At 55.3% G+C, this 19,985-nt stretch overlaps 1 protein-coding gene across 2 annotated transcripts; it reads left to right on the top strand.

The window, feature by feature from the left end:
- The first annotated feature begins 1,364 nt into the window (after positions 1-1,364).
- On the top strand, positions 1,365-9,471 carry N4BP3 (NEDD4 binding protein 3). 2 transcript variants are annotated; one of them, XM_090287909.1, is made up of 5 exons: positions 1,365-1,794; positions 6,951-7,298; positions 7,532-8,050; positions 8,393-8,635; positions 8,759-9,471. In XM_090287909.1, the coding sequence occupies exons 2-5, from the start codon at positions 6,978-6,980 to the stop codon at positions 9,284-9,286; spliced, it is 1,611 nt and encodes a 536-aa protein (XP_090144035.1). In that variant the 5' UTR covers positions 1,365-1,794; positions 6,951-6,977; the 3' UTR covers positions 9,287-9,471. The 2 variants fall into 2 exon arrangements, with proteins under 2 accessions (XP_090144035.1, XP_090144034.1); XM_090287908.1 differs by having other exon boundaries at positions 6,948-7,298.
- Positions 9,472-19,985: the final 10,514 nt, after the last annotated feature.

Raw genomic sequence — 19,985 nt, 5'->3', positions numbered from 1 at the left:
TGTCTTTAGTAAAAGGCTTATCTTTTTGCCTTAAGCCAGCCCTGTCCATTGTTCTTGTGCATGTAGGTTAACACACATTTGAAATGTCCCCTTTCAGGTCCCTCCTAATACTTGCTGTATGTAACCCAATCTGCAACACCCCCCTTCCCCGCTTCCTCCCACTTTCCCATAATCTTCCTTATTCCCCTCCTTAATCTCAAGTGCATAAAAGAAACTGCAAATTGTTACTCTCACAAGCATTTGAGATCTTGCTTCTTGGCATATGTCATCAGTTTGACTCTAATAACTCATAAAAATTCTCTACAGGTTTGGACATTTCTTAAATTCATAGAAAATTGGTAAGAACAGCGTAGAAGACAAGGCATTACAAACTTGTGATCCATGGCCCAAACCTGATCCATGGATGAGTGCATAATGTCTTTACTTTTTAATTGATAAAATTCACCTATCATAAAATTAACCATTTTAAAGTGTATACCACAATGACTTTTAGTACATTTACAATGCTGTGCAAGCACCATCTCTCTCTGGTTCCAAACATTTTCCTCATCCCAAAAGGAAGCCCCACACCCTTTAAGCAGTCACTTCTTATTCTCCCCCAGCCTCTGCTTTCTGTCTGTGTGGATTTACCTGCTTCATGTAAGTGGAATCATACATGTGGCCTTTTGTGTCTGGTTTCTTTCACTTAGCATAATTTTTTGGAGGTTCATCCATTTGTAGCATGTTAACAGCACTTCCTTCCCTTTAATGGTTGAATAATATTCCACTGTGTGGATATACCACATCAACTGATGAACATTTTTGGCTATGTCCACGTTTTGGCTATTGCGAATAGTCCTGATACAAACATCGACGTACAGGTATTTGTTTGTGTCCCTGTTTTCAGTTCTTTGGGGTATATATACCTAGGAGTGTTATTGCTGGGACAGAAGGTAATTATGTTTAATTTTTGAGGAAGACACTAGTGTTTTAATGTTTTTTCAATCTGAATGCCTTTTGGTGTCCACCTTTGTCTCTGTCTCCAACTGTTCTATTGTCTTACATCCAAGCGTTTGACTCAAATTATTTGTCCGGCCACTGAAGACATCTGAATTTGCTGCCCCTAGAAAGCTTTGGTGACAAAAACTTAGCGCCCAATTCAGTCGCTAAAGAGCCGGAGCACTTGGGTAAATCTCTCCACCTCTCAGGAGTAGTTTCTTGCTCAGCCTCAAAAGGAGGTAATACTTACCTTAGAGGACAGGAAGATCAAGGAGGTGGTAGACGCAACGCGCCCCCCCTGAAGCTGTTGAGTTCTGGAAACCAAGAGGGGCGGGCGAAGCCGAGAGGAGGAGCCGGACGGGCGGAGCGTGATCTGGGGGCGTCGGCCGCACAGAACTGAGTGCTGTACTGTCCGGGTCCGAGAGGACGCGCACTGTTTGGCGCACAGGGGTCGTTGGGCCGGGGCGGGGCTGGAGCCGCGGTCCCGGGCGGGGCTCAGGTTGGTTGGCGGTGGGCAGAGTGGCCCGCCCCCGTCCCCTCCCCCGACATCCGGAGGCCGGGGCCGCGCTCTGGGCAGGCAGCGCGCCTGTGAGTCAGGCCGCGTTTTCCTTCCGCCTCTGGAGCAAGCGAGCGGGCGAGCGCCACCGATCGCGTCCCTACCTCGCCAATCCGGCTCCGGCGCCCTCCCGCTCTCCCGCGTTTTCCCGACGTCTGCCACCCGACCGCCCTGGCCCGGCTCGCAGTCTCAGCTGGACTGGCGCCCTTGGAGGGAGTGTTCAAATCCGCGCGAGTGAACTGCGGAGTGGCGCCAGCATGGTAAGTTGGGGCGCGCCAGGAGCCGGGGTGGACTCGGGGGGTGGGACCGGCCACGAGGTCTTTCTCGGAGACCTTGGCCAAGCCGTAGCCCCTCGCCAGCGGGGTTTCCGTCAGAGGAGTGGGTGGAGGTGTCAGAGTGAGGTGTGCGCCCAGGTGTCCCCTGCCCTGGCCACGGAGGCACCGAGTTGCAGGGTCAGGCACCAACTCGCACGCTCTGCTGGAGGGGCCGGCAGCAGATTATGCTGCGCTCCGCAATCCCCGCAAACATGGTTTGCATGGAGCTGCGCTCGGTACCCCTGCTCCGCGACTAGGGTGGGGCAGACGCCCTAGGCGCGGGAGCCTGACCTCAGCCTCGTCCCCCAGCCCAGCCGCTCCGGGCAGGTCCCAGGAAGGCGCCAGGAAGGGATTCCCTCTCCCTTCCCCCAGGTAGTTCGAGGACCTCCCGCAGTTCAGGGGAGCCCTAGCCTCCACCACAGCCTTCCCGGGGCAAATTCCGTGGGGATGCCTACCTCGTTTGCCCCTCCTCCTTCTCCAAAAGACCCTGTCTCACGCCCCCTCCGGAATACTCCCTTTCGTCTTTCAACCCCATGCCCTGTATAGGCGGCAGCTGCCGGCTTGTCGCCTGGGCCCCCTATCTGTGGATAAGGGATGGTCCTAGGTTTTGGCGGCCAGAACCACCATGCCTGTCTGGCCACAACCTTTGGTCAAAGTGAGGGCTGACCTGGGGCCAGGCCGAAATCAGGTCTCTGGCTGTGTCCAGAAAGAGAATTGGAACCCATTGTGTTCTATCCGGCACCCCTCTCCCCCAAGAACAGATTGGGGCTGTCCTTGTTTGCACCGGGGGTTTAGCCTGGCTGTCCGTCCACTTGGCCACCGTGCCCTCTCCCTGCCCTGCCTGGGGAGGAGGCAGAGGCAGGAGGCCATCGTGGGCAGGGTGATCAGCCTCCTCCCAGGGCCTGCTGGGCAGGGCCCCTGAGCTGGCTGGCTGTGTGTGGGTGTGTATGTGCCAGACCGAATGAATTCGGCCGGCCTGCTCCCACTACACCTTTAGAGCCTGCAGCTTCCAGGGCGGAGCGTCCCCAAGCAGCAGCATTGCCACTTTCTTCCTGATGCAGGGGCAGGCAGGAGGGATTCAGGCTAAGGGAACTGGGATCCAAACCAGCATGGTTGCACACTCTTGGGAGAAGCAGCTGTGGGGGCTGGGCAGAGTTACATAGCAGCGGTGTGCCCCCGAGGGCAGTGGTGACCCCTGTCTGGCATGGCCAGTGCAGTACAGATGACCTTGCCTAGGGAGTTGGGCTCATTGCTGTGGGTTTTGGGGCAACTTGCTTCCTTTTTCTGGAACTCAGTCTCTCTGTCTATAAACTGGAGTGATGCTCACTGTTCTCCTGCCTGTCCCCGCAAGGCTGATGGGGAGACGAGGCAAGGTGACGGAATGAAAGGACTGAGGAAAACTGAATTGCTGGCACCCATGAGACCGAGCATCGCTACTGCGGGGGCTGGACACAGGCTCTGCCTCTTCAAGTGTCGCAGGGGGTCTAGGGTATGCCCCCTCATCCGCTGCCCCCTCTTTTGGAGCTGGGACATTCCAATCCCATTCCTCAGGGGCAGCTGCAGACACGCCCCTCAGCAAAGCTGCTCCCCTTGGAGGTGCTGGGACTCTCCCTTGAGGTCAGGGCTCAGGAGGCTGAGGCAGCCCAGTTGGGAGAGGGAGCGTGCTACCCCATGCCCTGGGACGCCCCACCCCTGAGGAGGTGCATGGTGGGGTCAGGGTGGGCCTCTGCCCCTGAAGAGCCTGTGCACTTTCTCCTGTGCATCTGAATGTGACCTTAGGCACATTATTGCACCTCCTGGGCCTCAGTTTTCTGTTAGGAAGTCGGGGTGATGCTACCCCTCTCCTGTGAATGTTGTGGGGCTGTGGTAGGCCCAGTATCAGACTGACCTAACAATGCACCACTGATGGATGCTGGGCTGCCGCCCTGATGCCCTGTTTTTCTCTGCTGCATGACCAGGGCAGTCCCCCAGCTCCATTCTCCTGGCTCCTCTGTGTTTGGGATTATCAGTCTGCTGCCTTGTCTTGGGGCCAGGGGATGGGAGCAGGAGTAAAGACCCCATTGGGGCCAACTGGGGCCTGTGCAGAAGGCCCAGCCCAAACCTAGCCTAAAGGGCGGCAGGGACTTTGCAGCTCTGGGCAGAGCTCTGGGCCCCAGAACAAGCAAGCCTGGGCACTTTGTCCAGCTTTATGCTCCAAACCCTCCCCAGTGAGCCTACACTTGCTGCCTGCTCCCCTCCCCCAACAAATCCTCTCCAGCCCAGCCTGCACAGCTGTCCTGGTCTGATCAGGCCAGACCATGGGCTTCCAGGCAACAAGGAATGTGTGTTGGGGAGAGGCAGGGGAAGTGGAGGGACAACCCCTCTAGGAAAAGGCACTGTCCCCAGACTGAGACCTGAGCAGAGTGGAGCCTCCTGAAAGCTGATAATACAGCAGAGAAGTTACCTAGGAGGGGTGGAGGGTGGGCACCTTAGAGAAAGGAAAGGGCCTGTCTCTGCTCTTTCTTCCAGCTCCATAGTTGCTCTAATGGCTCAAGTCACTTGTGGAGAAGAGCTGGCCCTTGTCTCCCTCACCACCGTCACATACACCCCCCCCCCCGTGCATCTAGTCTCCCTTACCACCGTCTCTCACACACACACACACACACACATCCCTCTGCATCTAGTCTCCCTCACCACTGTCACACACACACACCCCTCTGCATCTAGTCCCTCACCACTGTCTCTCACACACACACACCCTCTGCATCTAGTCTACCTCACCACCGTCACACACACACACACATACACACACTCCTCTGCATCTAGTCTCCCTCACCACCATCACACACACACACACACACACACACACACACACACACCACCACCACCACCACCACCACCACCACCACCATCACCACCCCCTCGCATTTACTCTCCGAGCTGGGCCTCTCTGCTGGAGTATTCCTGTATTATGTTTGTGTCCTGAGGGTGCTCAGTGCTATGTGGTGACCTTGCTCATGGCTGTGTCTGCTGCTGGATATGACCATCCACCCTGTGTCCTCTAATGCAGGAGCCTCTGTGCTGTTGGTGGCACTGACTGACTGCAATGCATGCAGAGTGCATGCTGTCGTGGCCCTGGCTGCCTTTCCCAGGGGCCTGAGACCCACAATGGGGCACGGGTGTCGGTTATTGCTCCCTGAGGCAGGAAGGGGGGATCTCAGGGCAAGAAGAAGGTGTGTGTTTGGGATGAAGTGGGAGTATTTGGTATCACTATCACCTTCATCCGTCATTTTCCCCGTCCCCCGTGCTCACACTGGGCTTACAGTTCATAAGACCTTGTATCTGTTGTCCCTGACTGTCACAGCAATCCCATAAGAAAGGCAGGGCAGGCAGAGCCTTTCTCCACTTCAGAGATGGGGAAACTAAGGCACAGTGAAGGGAGATGCCCCATGGAGAGACAGTGTGAGGCCAGGACAGATCAGTTTTTCTGCTGTCCTGCCTCAGAGGCAGGAATTCAGTGCCAGGTGGGCTTGTTATGACAAGGGGGTGTCGGATTGGGAGGCATGTGCTTCCATTCCAACTTTTGAGCCATGGGTGATGTCCTTGCTCATTGGGCAGCCGTGGTGCTGGACCACAGGCGTCCTCACTGCAACCAGCTCTGTGATGCTGGGCAGACTATTTCACCTTTCGGAGCCTTGGAGCCCTTACCTAAAAACCAGACAGTAACTGGGTCATAGGACTCAGGGAGACCTCTGTGTAGGACTCTGTCACTGTAGATGCCCAGCACCTGTGGTTCCTTACCTGGGTGAGTCTTCTGACCCTGTGTGGCCTATGATACCTCTAGAGGTGTTAAGGGACCTGGGAGGTGGGAGGGAAGGGCTGGGAAGGGTACTTTTGCTTAGGGTGAGGTTGAAGGCCACTGGGTGAAGGGGCAGGACTGCACCCTTCCCCCTTTCACTCCTAGAGAGCTTTGTCTTCCACAAACACAAAACCTGGAAATGGTTGAGGAAGACGGAACCTCCTAACGACCATTGTGTGGGATGGTCCTGGAAGCATATTGGGGAGGTTGTGGAGGACTCAGTGCCTTCTGGGTGTCTGCCCCAGAATGAGAGTGGCTAGGTGGAAGGCAGAAAAGGTGGCTTTGGTTCATCCTGCGTGCTGGGCTCCAGTGGGACACCAGGGACAGGCCTCGTCCTTCACTGTGTGGTCCCAGCACAGGTGGGAGCCCAGTCACCCAGTTGCCTCCAGAAGTGTTCGTGTGCCTGACCAGATAAACTCTTGCTATGGTCAGCCTACGTTGACCGGCTGCTGACTGGGCACTTTGTCCAGTTCTCTCAGCCCATTCTCTGGGCATCCCTGTCATGGCCATTGTCTGACCGCAGAAGCCAGGCCCCACACATGGACTGGCTTCCTGCTAGGTCAGGATTAGGGACCCCACACACACTTGGTGGTGGGCTCTAGAGTGGCAGTGATGTAAGAGCTGGGAGGGGCTTGGACTGCCCCTTCCCCCTGCATCTTACGGTGAACACCTGTTCCGGAAACGTGGCCATTGTTCCCTCCATCCTTCCACCCCTCGGGCCCTTCCTGTTTGTATCCCAGCTGCCTAGTGCAACCCCACCCATGCCAGGTGCTTCCCTTGGGGAGCTAACTCTGCAGGAAGAGGGCTGCTTGGGTGTTCCCTCACAAGAAAAGGAGTGACATATCTGAGGCCACTGGCCCTGGTCTCTGGTGCCCTTTGCCCACCTCCCAGATTGGGTGGGGAGCCTAGCAGGAGAGTGAGCAAGGCCAGAATCAGACAGAGCCTGAGTTCTCAGCTGTCCTAGTCCTGGGAAGGGCCCTATCCTGCTGTGTCAGGGCCTCCCCTCATCCATACCACCCCTTCCCAATCACACACAGGCCTCTACTGGAGCTGGGGTGCTGAGCAGGTGGCTTTGGAGCCTATACCCCTTTTTCTTGCCAGTCCAGGAATTCTGTCCTGGATTCTCTCCAGACTCACATCTGCCTCTCCTGGCCTGGGCCAGATGGGGAGCTGATACAGAACAAGCACCTGGTTTTTGGGCACCAGGGGCAGGTGGGCAACAAGCACCCACTTGCCCCTGATGGAGTCTCCTGATCCCCAGAAGCAGCTGCCTGTGCTCCGCTGAAAATTCATGGCCACAGCCCTAGGCCCTGCTGGCATTGCCATGGGCAGCGTGGGCAGCCTTTTGGAGAGACAAGACTTCTCCCCTGAAGAGCTACGGGCAGCACTCGCAGGGTCCCGGGGCTCCCGCCAGCCTGATGGGCTCCTCCGGAAGGGCTTGGGCCAACGTGAGTTCCTCAGCTACTTGCACCTCCCCAAGAAGGACAGCAAGACCACTAAGCGGGCCACTCGGAACGAGCCTGCCAACTACACCACCCTCTACTACCAGGAACATCCTCGAGCCAGTGACTTCAGCAAGACCTCACTGCCTGAGAGGGGACGTTTTGACAAGGTGTGCCTCTGCCCCTGCCCCTCCCCAGTGTGGGAGGGTGGGAGGGTGGGATGGGGAGCTTGGGGCCCCCTGGAAGACCCTGGTGCTGGGGTAGAGCTAGAACCTGAGTGCCCTGCTATGGACTAGCATGAGGCTTGGTCACTGCTTCCCGCTGGCATGTGCCCTGGCCTGGAAGGATGCCTGAGGAGCACTGCAGCCAGCCCAGGGTCTCACCTGCCCTCTCTTCCTGACAGTGCCGCATTCGCCCATCAGTCTTCAAGCCCGTGGCAGGCACTGGGAAAGGCTTCCTGTCCATGCAGAGCCTGGCGGCCCACAAGGGCCAGAAGCTGTGGCGCAGCAACGGCAGCCTGCACACACTGGCCTGCCACCCACCCCTGAGCCCAGGGCCCCAGGCCAGCCAGGCGCAGGCACGCGCTCAGCTGCTGCACGCCCTCAGCCTGGATGAGGGCGGCCCCGAGCCCAGCCTGTCTGACTCCTCCAGTGGGGGCAGCTTTGGCGGCAGTCCTAGCACGGGCCCTGGCCCCTTCAGCTCCTCCCTGGGTCACATTAACCACCTTGGGGGCTCCCTGGACCGGGCCTCGCGGAGCCCGCAGAAGGCTGGACCAATGGCCATGCTGAGTTGCCTGCCTGAGCCCCCACCCCCCTACGAGTTCTGCTCCACTGCCGAGGAGGTGGTGGCCATGCTGCCGGACACCTGTGAGGATCTCAAGAGAGGCCTCAGTGACAAGGATGGTGCCAACCCCTTCGCACAGGTGAGAGCAGCCTCTGCCTTGGGTCCTGTTCTGCCCCTTGGCAGAACAGGGCAGAGTGTCCCCAGCCAGCTCACATGATGCTGGGCCCAGGAGAGAAAGGAGATGAATCGGCTTGTTTCCCTGCACCCCAGTGGTGGTGTCAGATCACTAGTGGTTCTCACTGGAGTTGTATAAGATGGAGGGAGAAGTTCCCTGAGGGGGCCCATAGGTTGGGGACACTTCACCTCTGGAGGGCATCCCAGGATAGCACTTGGGTGTGTCTGGGGTGCTTGGCCCTGGGTCCTGCGGTATTTGGGCTCAGGATGTTGGCTGTGGCTTCCAGGCACCTCTTTCCCTTGGCAGGTGCTGGAGGAGCGCCAGCGGCTATGGCTGTCTGAGCTGAAGCGCCTGTATGTGGAGCGGCTGCACGAGGTGGCCCAGAAGGCTGAGCGCAGTGAGCGAAACCTCCAGCTACAGCTGTTCGTGGCCCAGCAGGAGCAGCGTCGCCTGCGCAAGGAGCTTCGGGCACAGCGGGGCCTGACTTCGGAGCCTCGGCCCTCAGAAGCTGATCCTACTGCTCGTACAGAGGAGGAAGCACGGTGGGAGGTGAGACTGGGTTGTTAGGAGCTCTCCCATCCCCATTTCCGTAGTCCCCTCCTCTGCCCACCCCGCAGTTGGCCCCCTTACCTGGCTTTGCTTGGCCCTTCCCTATCCTGTGTTTCTTTCCAGGTGTGCCAGAAGACAGCAGAGATTAGCCTCCTGAAGCAGCAGCTGCGGGAGGCCCAGGCTGAGCTGGCCCAGAAGCTGGCTGAGATCTTCAGCCTGAAGACACAACTTCGTGGCAGCCGGGCACAAGCCCAGGCCCAGGACGCAGAGCTGGCCCGGCTGCGCGAGGCTGTGCGGAGCCTGCAGGAGCAGGCCCCTCAGGAGGAAGCCCCAGGCAGTTGTGAGACTGATGACTGCAAGAGCAGTGGTCTGCTGGGGGAGGCAGGAGGCAGTGAGGCCGCAGGTGGTGCTGAGAAGCTGCGGGCCGAGCTGCTGCAGGAGCGGCTCCGGGGCCAAGAGCAGACGCTACGCTTCGAGCAAGAGCGGCGGACATGGCAGGAGGAGAAGGAGCGGGTGCTGCGCTACCAGCGGGAGATTCAAGGGGGCTACATGGACATGTACCGCCGCAACCAGGCACTGGAGCAGGAGTTGCAGGCGTTGCGGGAGGCCCCTGCGCCCTGGAGTCCTCGGCTTGAGTCCTCCAAGATCTGAGGCCAGCAGTGTGAACTGACAGCAGAAGCTTGGGCAAGCCCGCCCTGACACAGCCGGCTCCTTCCTGACATTGGTCTGGGGGCAGAATATGCTGAAGCCAGCCAGGGGTGGGAAAGCCCACTGAGAGGAGGGACCCAGAGGGGCTGTGGGCTGGATAGGGTGCCAGCAGCAAGAGCCAGGGCCAGGCCCTCCTGGCTAAGAAGTACCCCAGCAGGGCCAGCCCTGTTCCTGGAGTAGGTGTGGCCCAGGAAAGGGAGACTGGGAGATGAGGTATCCAAGATGTAGCCGGGCAGGCATGAGGGAGGGAGGCTGAGGCGGGAATGTTGGCCTGCCCCCGAATAAAACCACGATTTTTTTTAAAATTGAGAGAGAAGGAGGAAAAACAAATTGACTTATTCTTCCACTTATGCATTCATTGATTGCTTCTTGTATGTGCCCTGACTGGAGATTGAACCTACAATGTTGGCATATTGGGATGATGCTCTAACCAACAGAGCTACCCAGCCAGGGCTAAAACCACATTTTCTATGAGAAGGCCTTGGGTGATCCATTGGGCCTGGCCCAGGCCTGAGTTGAGAGGGTCCAGGATGGTTGGGGTTGGGGGCTGTGGACCTGGGCTATAGCTCCTCCCATTCCTGGTGAGTGGGAGGGGTGCCCAGTACCTGTGTGAACAGCTGCTGGACATGTGTGTTGGCTAGTGGAGGAGTCTTCCTCTTTGCCCAGCACCATATGGTTCCTTAGCTGCTATGTGGGCTGAAATTCTTTTCATCATCAGTGGGATTTTTCAGAAGGAACAATGCCAGGGAATCCAGAAAAACAAAAGGTCAAGTCTCCCAAGGCACTGCTAGAACATGAAATGTTCTCTTAGTGGGAAGTCTGAGCCGCAGAGCCCAGGCCCCTGCTGGGCCTGGAGCCAGCCTAAGATGGCTTCCGCTGGAGCTCCCTAAGGCCCCTGTGCGGACCTGCCCTCCCAGAACCCACCTCCCATCCTCCTGTCTAGCTGTGGTGTACCCTGCCCTCCATAGGGGTGGGGGCCCTGGGAAGGTGCAGGAAATGGGCAGGGAAAGCTTGTGGGTCACTAGATAAAGGGCCTTTGCCACTGTAAAGAACGTGGATATGTCCCTATAGGCATGAAGGAGCATGGAGTACTTTGAGCAGAAGTGAGTTAAGAGCTGATTTGTATTCTGGAAAGCAGCCCTTGCCTCTCAGACATCTGGCTTCCCCTCTGGGCCTTTCCTTTCTCCTGGGTAGGTGGCCCAGAGCACTGGCAGGCCGTGTAGGTGGGCGTCTCCCCACCCCTTGTGAGGCTCAGCGTCCTTACAGGTGAATCACTGGCTGCTGCCATACTGAGGGCTTCCCCCTGCCAGAGCATGGGGGCTCACTTTTGAATCTCTGCCCCAGGGCAGGCAGCAGATGGGCAGACTTCTCTCCCAGTGGCTGCCCTGGTGGGGCAGGTGCAGCCTCAGGAGTTCTCAGCCGAGATCCCTAGCTTGCTTCCTGTGCCCACACCCTCCTGGCCAAGCCTGACAGTGCCTCAGGCCCCAGCAGGTGGGGCCTGCGCAGGGGTGTGAATTGGGCTGTAGGGTGTGAGCCAGTGTGCCCCGCCTTTTCAGGGCAGAAGGGTGTCTGGCCCTGTGAGTGGTAGGTGTGTGCAGAGATGGCTGTGGGTGGCGGGTGTGTCCGGGGGTGTGTTTGGGGCTGCTTCCTGCCGCTCCCTTTGCCCCATTACTTCCCCCCAGCTCCAGCACCTTTAGCTGGCCAGGACAGACCCTTGGGACCAGCTGAGACCCATCTAGAGCCACCCTTCAGCCTTGGGAGGGAGAGGGAACACCTGGGTTAGGCAGTTCTCTCCACAGGCCTTAGTATCCATTTAATAACCCTCCAGACCAAAGTTTCTGGGCCAGAGCTGCCCCCCTCCAGCCCCCCACAGCTGAGTGCTGGTCTGAACTTGGCCTGGAGCTGGTCAGGCTGGGTGCCCACATGCCCTGCAATGCCAGGGTCCCCTTTTTCGTGCACCATGTCTGCGGAACAGCTCCTCACCCAGCGATTAAGAGCTGGGCTGGCCAGTACTGCCAGCAGGGAGTGGGTGGGCGGTACCAAAACTTGGCAGCTGTGCCAGAAACCAAGACCGAGCCCAGATGTAGGGGGAGGGCTCACAAGAGCCAACCTGGGGTGTCTCAGAGGGAACCTAGTCCCTACTAGCTCATCCCTGCCTGGCGAACCAGAACCAGTTCCTGGTCCCCAAGCTGGCTTGTTGGATCTGGGGCCAGCCGATTACAGATGCCACTGTAGTGCTGCTGCTCCCGGGCAGCACCTTCCTCCAGCCACTGGCAGGCCAATGCCCAGGTATCCAGTTCTCCAGACTGGTGAGCCCCCACAGGCTCCCTGCACCTGGTTCCTCCTGTGCTCAGCCTACCAGCTGCTCCCTGGGCCCCTCAATCTGTCACTCAAGGCTTCTGTCTGTCTAGCCCCTGAGTTGCTGATAGTGGTGCCCCTTCTGACCCCAGCAGCCCTCTGGGTCTCCCTCCTGTAGGCACAGCCCCTCCCTGGGCTCAGGTCTGGCCTCCTCAGGGAAGCCTTTCCTGAGCTCCCACATGGCAGCCCCCCTCCCATGCCTGCAGCCTCAGACGCCTCTCCACCAGCTCGTTCTGTGCTGCCGAGTTTTCCCTTCACCTCTGTCTCCACTGGGCTGCAGGCCTTGGCCAGGCACAGCCATGTCTTGCTTTTATCCCCACAGCCCTCTGGCTCCAGCCTCAGAAGGCACTGTGGGAGCTTTGGAGTCAAGAGAGACCAAACCCCTCCCTTGACTGGCATGGCTATGAGCTGGCAGTAGGATGAAGTAGGTGAGGAAGATTCCTGCTCTGAGTGTTCATTCACCTATGGGCACCTGGTGCCAACCAAGCCTGTCAGGTTCCAGGATTCCAGAGCCGGGCACCATCCCCTGCATGCTGATGTAGTGCTGCCTCCTTCGGGGCCTGGCGTGGTCCAGGTGAAGAAGCTGAAGTGGCCTCTGCCCTCTTAGCCCTTCCCTCTGGGGGGAGGGGAAAGAGACAACACATGTCCATGTAATGACTAGGTCAGGCAGAGGACAGGAGAATCCAGAGAGTGCACTCATGGTGACCAAGTCAGAGAGTGAAGACTGGAGAGGGAACAGGTGTGGGGCAGGAGTCAGTTTCTCTGAGGCTGGGGGCTGCGTCTGTAGGTATTGGTGGTCCTTTCTCCAGAGACATTTAGGCAATTCACCCTAGTGGGTGAGGGCTCAGCCCTCTATTTCAGATTCAGGAAAGAGAAAGAATGTGCTGTTTCTTGCAACGCAAGTGAAATATGTCACGTGAGGTGAGGTGGGAGTGCCATGGGCATTCAGAGGACTTACCCCTGGCTCACTTACCACTGCAGCTGATGGGGTGGGGGTAACAAAGGTTGACCAAACTTTGCTTAGGCTCTTCTGAGCTCTCTTTTGACTAGGCCTGACCTTGGAAACTGACCTTCCTTGTACAGTCCAGTTTCAGCAAGAATTCTAAGTTAGTTTAGCCAGAATCGCCCATCCTGCATATTGGGTTACCCTCCACATTTAATCTGGTTCCTCGTCCTCCACCGCATCGCAGGTGATGTCTGATCGCCATCCTGCCTTCCATGAGAACCCTGTGGTCCATTTAGCCAGAATCCCCCCTGAGGTTTTCCACCCACTGATCCCCGCTGGTCTCCTTGGCTATAAATTCCTCCCCTTGTCATATTTGGAATTGAATCAACTCTGTCCCCCACTATGAAATCCCATTGCAGTAGTCCTTCCCTTGAATAAAGTCTTCCTTACTGCTCTTTAAAAAGTGTCATGAGTAATTTTCTTTAATGGGGTAAAACTTCTCTGAATTGGGATGATTTCCTCAGGAGCAGCATGGAATGAGGGCATCTAGGATGGGCCTGGACTTGGACACAGGGAAATGTGGGACAGGTCTCGGGGAGGGTCCTATCTGACATTGGGGGCTTAACTTCCTGGGACTGGGTGGGTCCCTCTTGCAGCCAGGGGTAGGGCCAGAACCAGAACTAGCTTTATGTTTATCTTTTTAAAATTTTTATTTATTGATTTGAAAGAGAGAAGCATCAATTTATTGTTCCACCTACTTAGGCCCTCATTGGTTGATTTTTGTGTGTGCCCTGACCCAGATCAAACCTACAATCTTGGTGTACCAAGATGATGCTCTAACCAACTGAGTTACCAGCCAGAGCGGGGACTAGCTTTATGTGTGTACCACCTGTGTGGTCACACAGGGCCCCATGCTCAGAACTGTACAGTTGGTGCAATACTCTGCTGTTGCCATCTTGAACCTCTTAATGATGTTTGAACAAAAGGCCTCCCATTTTCATTTTGTTCTGGGGCCTGGAAATGATGTAGCCACTCCTGGCCCGAACCAAAGCCTTGCAAGGAGGAGCAGGAACTGGGAGAAGAAGCAGGAGACTTCTGGAGCCACCTGGAGGGTGGAAGGAAGAGACGTCTGAGCTGGCAACTTGAGCTCGGTGGGCTAAGCCCTGATGCTCCCAGAGAGTCCACCCACCGGTTGAGGGGGGTGGGGGGACTCACCCTGAGGGAAAGAAGGCTGTCATTTTGGGAGAACACTCCAGGGTTGTCATCTCTGTCAAGAAACTTAAAAAAAAAAAAGATTTATCTAGTGTGAGCTTTGTGTGCCTGTTCCCCTCCTCCCATTTTAAGGTATAATTTACTTACAGGAAAATTCAGTCTTTTCAGAGTTCAGTTTTTAGAGCTTTGACAAATGCAGAGTTATATAACCAACCCTACAGTCATGATATGGAATAGTTCCTTCTTCCCTAAATTCCCCTGTGCCCCTCTGTAGTCAGCCCTTAACCTCTTAAAATCACTTCATTGGAAAGAATAAAATGCCAGAAATATATTCCACATTGTAGAAAAGTCTACCCTGGCTGCCATGGCTCAGTGGATTAGGTACTGGCTGCGAACTGGAAGTTCAAAAGTTAGATTCCTGGTCAGGACACATGTCTGGTTTGTGGGCCATGTCCCCAGTTGAGGGTGTATGAGAGGCAACCGATTGATGTTTCTCTTGAACGTTTCTCTCCCTCTCTTCTCCTTCCTTTCACCTCTCTCTAAAAATAAATAAAATCTTTTTTAAAAAAGAAACCATCATCACAATGAAAAGGAACCAACTATATGGGAGAACATATTTGCTTAAGAAGAAAAAAAAGGAAATTCTTATATGATGATGAAGGGCTGCCAAATGAGAGGGTATGGAAGGATTATTTAAAAAGAGGTGTTGTGTACCCTGGCTGGTGTGGCTCAGTGGATTGAGCGCTGGCCTGCTAACCAAAAGGTCACTGGTTGGATTCCCAGTCAGGGCATATGCCTGGGTTCTGGGCCAGGTCCCCAGTTGGGGGCATGTAAAGGCAACTGATGATGTACTCACGCTGATTTTTCTCTTCCTCCCTCTCTCCCTCCCTTCTCTCTCTAAAAGTAAATAAATAAAATCTTTAATAAGAGGCATTGTGATAATGACAAAAATGTGGGGGTATATGTCATGTATTGTACCTCTACCTGCAAAACACGATAGACATGTAGCAAGGAGTTAAATTTTAAAAATGAAATACTAGGAAACCAGCAAAAGGTTAAATAGACTGTTGTTGAGTTAGTGGAGATCAGCTAAGTTTTTCAGCTCTGAAGCATTCCCTCCTTCCCACAAAAACAAATCAAACACACAATCCTAACCTGGGGGCAAGATTGACAAAATCAACTAGGTAATAAAACTTGGTGCGCACTGAAAAGTGACAACAGCGACACAAGGAGAACCACATACTGGGGAAAGCAATGACAAAGGTGAAAACTGCCAGAGGTGTCAGCCTGGCATTCAAAGTTCTCGCAGAAGCTGGGCTTTGCTCACACCCAGCATGGCTGTTGGGCAGGTCAGGGCTACCCCAGAGGAAGTGGGGAAGCTCGGGGAGTTCGCAGAAGCCTGTGAGTCCTGTTGGCCCTGAGGAGGCGGCCTGGGCCTCAGCGGGTGGCCCCAGGCTAGGCTTACTCAGCCCTCCGCCCCCGCGGCTGTGCGTGTGCCAGACCACCCAGGTTCCAGGTGCACAGACCTGACTCTCCAGGATGCTCCAACACCCGCAGACTCCCGGCAGGGCTCAGGACCGCCCCCTTCCCTGCGTGTAGCATAAGGTTTTGGAGCCATTGGAGCCTGAGTATTTCTGAGCATCTGAGGTGTTCCAAGTACACTCTTCTGGGAATACAGCAGTGCCGAGTGCGAAGCCGCGGTCCCAATGGAGCTTTTATTCTTAAGGGGGCTTGTGTTAGGAGCCGGAAGACAATAAACACAAGATAATTTCGTCAAATGCTATTTAAAAAAAAAGAACTGGGTTGTGGAAGTGCTATACAGAAAACAAAACAAGATTGTGCAAGAGTGCTTGCGGAGTGGAGGGTGGGGAAGAGGCGTGGAGGGTTGAAGGGGAGGATGTCCCTGAATGAGACAGGCCCAAAAAGGGAGCGTGACGTCAGGGAAACCGAGACCAAGCCTTTTCCCAGAGGCTGTTTTATAGTTAAGTCTCTAAGGCCTGTGGAGGGGTTGGGGGGAGCTCCCCTGCCCCGTCCCTCCAGAGCAACCCCTAGCTCTGGGAGGAGCATGAATTCAGTCCTGGCCTGGGTGTGTAGGGCTACCGCCTGCTCTTTCCTAACCGGCACCCTTCCTCTTCAGGACAGTTGTGCAACCCGGTCTCCCCTCAACCGCCAATGAGGGCGACCAATGACCAATGGAGGGTGGCAGAGCAGGGACTGCACCCCCCTCCCACCCCCGCCACACGCAAACCCCAGCAGTCTAATTCTCTTGTTGAATGCCCGGTGGGTGCATTAGATACAGGTTTAGGGGCAGAAAAAAGTGACTTTTCTTTTAAACATCATTTGCTGTATCGAAAAGAGCATCATGGAGCCATCGCGGGAGAGCCTAACAGTCGGACGTCCCGTAGTCTTTCTTTTGAATGAGGGCAGAGGGCGGGAGCAGAGTTGGCAGACAGCTTCAGGGCCTCTGAGCGCGGAGCGGGACGCTGCGACCGAGTATGGGACAGAGTTGTGGGGATGGGCGGGCCAGGCGCTTCATCCCTGTGGGAAAGCCGGCCCGCCAACCCCCACACACCCCCAAACTTCCTGGACCAGGAAGCGGTTCAGTGCGCAGACGCGAAAGGCCGAGGTGCAGCCCGCGGCCTCGGGCGCCGGGACATGGGCCAGGACCGCTGGAAGCGCGGCTTCCCGCCGCCGTGCAGCTCCGGCGGGCGGCTCCACTCTCGGCGCACGTGAGGGGCAGGCTCCGTGGCCAGCACAGCACCCCTCCACGAAGCCGCGAGTGGGCGAGTCCCGACCCGCGCAGCAACCGCCGTGACTTCCGGTTCCGTCAACAGCGGCGCCGGAAGCTGGGGGCGGGCTGTAGGCGCAGGTGAGAGCCGCGGCTTCCGGGCGAGGCGGGACGGCCGAGGGCGACGTGTGCTGGTTGGCTGACTGCGGCACGGCCGGGCTCCTCGGCCTCCGGCCTTCCCCGAAGCCCCCAACCAAGCCTCCGAACTAGTCAGTCCGCCCTTGGACTTGTTTGCTCCGCAGCCGCCGGCCTCGGGCGGGAACCGAAGCCCCTCAGACTCGTGGGACATGCGAGGAAGCGTCTCTGCAGGGGAATCGCTCGAATTCCGACGTCCCGTCGCAGTGTGACCCGGCTAGGTCGGAGGTAAGCCGGAGCGGACAACGGGGCAGGCAGGACAGCCGAGCAGACTCCTTTGAAGGATGAATAAGAGTTTGACAGACCTGTGCGTTCATGCAGCTGAAACTCCCAGGAGGGCTGCATTCCAGCGAATTGGTGGGCTTTTTCCTACCCCCAGTTTTGGTTAATGACGAAAGAGTGAAACTTCAAGTAGAAATCTGGAAGGGGGAAAAGGAGCGTTGCATATTGGGGTCTAGGAGAGCATCTCTGAAGAGATGGCGTTTGTATCGAGACCCTAATGAGGAGCCAGCCATGGAAGGATCTGGAAGAAGAGTGTCCCAGGCAGCGGGAACAGCCGGCGCAAAGGCCTTAAGGCAGAAAGAAAGGGGTTAGGTCCCGGAGGAGAAAGGCGGCTAGTGAGGCTGGAGTGTGGTCAGTAAAGGGGACAGTGGTGGGAGGGGCCTCACGGGTAGCTTTTAGGCTATGCGGGGAGGGTGGGTTTTCTCCTAAGTGCAGTAGGCAGCTGCTGGGCTTTAAGCAGAGGAGGGGTGGGGCACAAAAGGGTGAGAGTTCAGTCCATGGAGGCAGCCCACTTCTGTGCCAGGCAAAGAGGACCTTTCTGTGGTTTGCACAAACATCCCTTCTTCCTTATCACCGTGAAGGGGTTCTCCTGTTTCAGGGCGCAGCATACTGGGGACAGACCCTCATGCGTGCCTTGGAGGGATGTAAACATTTCACTCCTCTGTCTTCCTGCTCCCCCCACCCCACTCCCAGGTTTGAGCTCAGGCCCTCTAGCCCGAGGGTTAGGAAGTGGACACACCGTTAGATCAGGAGATGTTCACTGAGCGCCCACTGTGGACCAGGCCCTGGCCTTCAGGCCTGAGCATCTCACAGTGTCTGGGGGAGACAGGCATGTGAATGGGCACTTCTGCGCCACGTGCTGAGGACGCAGGTGTGTGCGGTATGGACGTCCTGCAGGCAGGTTTATGAAGCAGGGACAGAGGCAGGGAGACTTCAGTGAGGGCCTGTGGGAGCTGACAGTGAAGCTGCATCTTGTGCTGCATGCAGAGCAGTGCGGGAGGCACCCTGGATGTAGGCTCAGCTTGTGCAAGCAAGTGTGCAGTGACAAAGGCTTGTATGTTGAGCAAAGGGGGTGACAGGGTCTGACCTCTTGCTTTGGAGGGATCACTTGGTCAAAGATGGACACACTCGTCTACTCTTTTGTGGAGTGAAGACAGCGATGTGGTTCAGTCCAAGTGGTTCACCTGGGCAGCTATGGTGGCCTCCTGGGCTCCTCGGAGGGAACGCGTGCAAGCAGTTCTGTGTCTTCCCAGCTCAGTTCCTCTGTTTTAAGTGTTGTATTAAGTGTTCTCAGTTCATTGTACATTTAGTCAGTCCATGCAGGGTCTTTTTCTTGTGTGTATTTATTTATGTATTCCCTTTTACCCCCATTCCTCCCTTCTCCCCCCACCGTAGGAAACCCTCTTATGGGTTTAGTGTATATCCCTGGATTTGCATGTGTCCTTGGTTGTATGCATATATTTTTAATTTACATAAATGGTATTCTGCCTAAAGTTCATTTTGTTTTATTTTTTCCCCTCACTACCACATTTTGGGATCTTATTGGTGTTACCATAGGTATATCTGAAGTATGGTTTCAAATTGCTATCTAGGTTTTCATAGATGCATCCTCCACATTTTACTTCCTAGACCTACTTTCTGCTGTGATGAGGCCCCTAGATGGTCTCCAACTCCCAGCCACAGCACGCAGCAGTGGGATGAAAATCCTTGTGCCCATCTCCTTCCTCGGCTTTTAAAAACTGTTTCAAGATTCTGACTTGGGCTTCCCTTTGATAATCCTGGTATCCTTGGTGAGGTCCTCGTCATTCTCGAACTGTTTATTTTTGGTAAACTGTGATTGTGGTTCCCAGGCATTCTTGGCAAAAATTCTTTTGTGCTACCATTTTTCCTTGTTGATTATCTCACAGGCTCTGTGGTTAATTTCCTGCTTCTTGTCATCATTCATTATTGCTGTGCATTCATTCCAACCACAGATACTGGCTCTTTCCCTTTCCTGGTGAGGTGGAGCCTGATACTCTGGTCCAGACAGTGCGGTGATGCAGAGCACTTCAGAGATGGGCTCTGAAGCCAGACCTCCTGGCTGCAAGTTTCAGGTCCTCTACTTCCCAGCCACATGACCTTGGGCAACTGATTTAATCCTCCTGTGTCTCATTTTCTCATCTGTAAAGTGGTTCTAATAATTTTACCTACCTCATAATGTTCTTGTAAAAATTAATTAGTTAATGCGTGCAAAATCATTAGAACAGTACCTGGCACATAATAAGCCCCTATGAAGTGTTAACTATTAATAGCAATAATAATTATTAATTTAATATTATTTCAGTCTGGAGTCCCTATTATATTTTGCCCATGATGGCTCATATCCAGTGATAAGGGTACAGGCAACCTGTTCCAATATACTTCACTTTATTATGCCTCCAGATGTTGCATTTTCATCAACATCGAGGCAAAACCTTCCACCAGCTAAAAGATTACAACTCACTGAAGGCTCAGACATGGTTAGCACTTTTCAGCAACGAAGTATTTTTTAATTAAGATGTGTACTTTGACTCTGGTATAGCCTAAACAACTTCTACATGGACTGGAAAACCCAAAAGTTTATGTGACTCGCTTTATTGCGTTATTGGCTTTATTACAGTGGTCTGAAACAACCAGTGGTATCTCTGAGGTCTGCCTGTTATTTGCTCAGGAGGCATGAAAAGGGGGACATGCCTTCTAGACACCATGATTACAAACTAGTGTGTTAGCATTGACTGTAAGGAGAGATGGCATCAACACATGGCAAGACTCTGGGTGCCACTCCCCATCAGTGTGCCCTGGCTGCACTGAGAGAGGGATGCAGCTGTGGAACCCTGGTTCTCAGTATGGGCACAGGATTTTCCCTGTGATGTTACTCTGCTCTTTGAGAGAATGGACAACTG

The sequence above is a fragment of the Furipterus horrens genome, unplaced genomic scaffold (assembly GCF_987537825.1).
Source record: "Furipterus horrens unplaced genomic scaffold, mFurHor1.1.pri manual_scaffold_10, whole genome shotgun sequence".
Classification (NCBI taxonomy): domain Eukaryota; kingdom Metazoa; phylum Chordata; class Mammalia; order Chiroptera; family Furipteridae; genus Furipterus; species Furipterus horrens.
The sequence above is the reverse complement of the archived record's forward strand: the minus strand, read 5'-3'. Positions and strand labels throughout refer to the sequence as shown.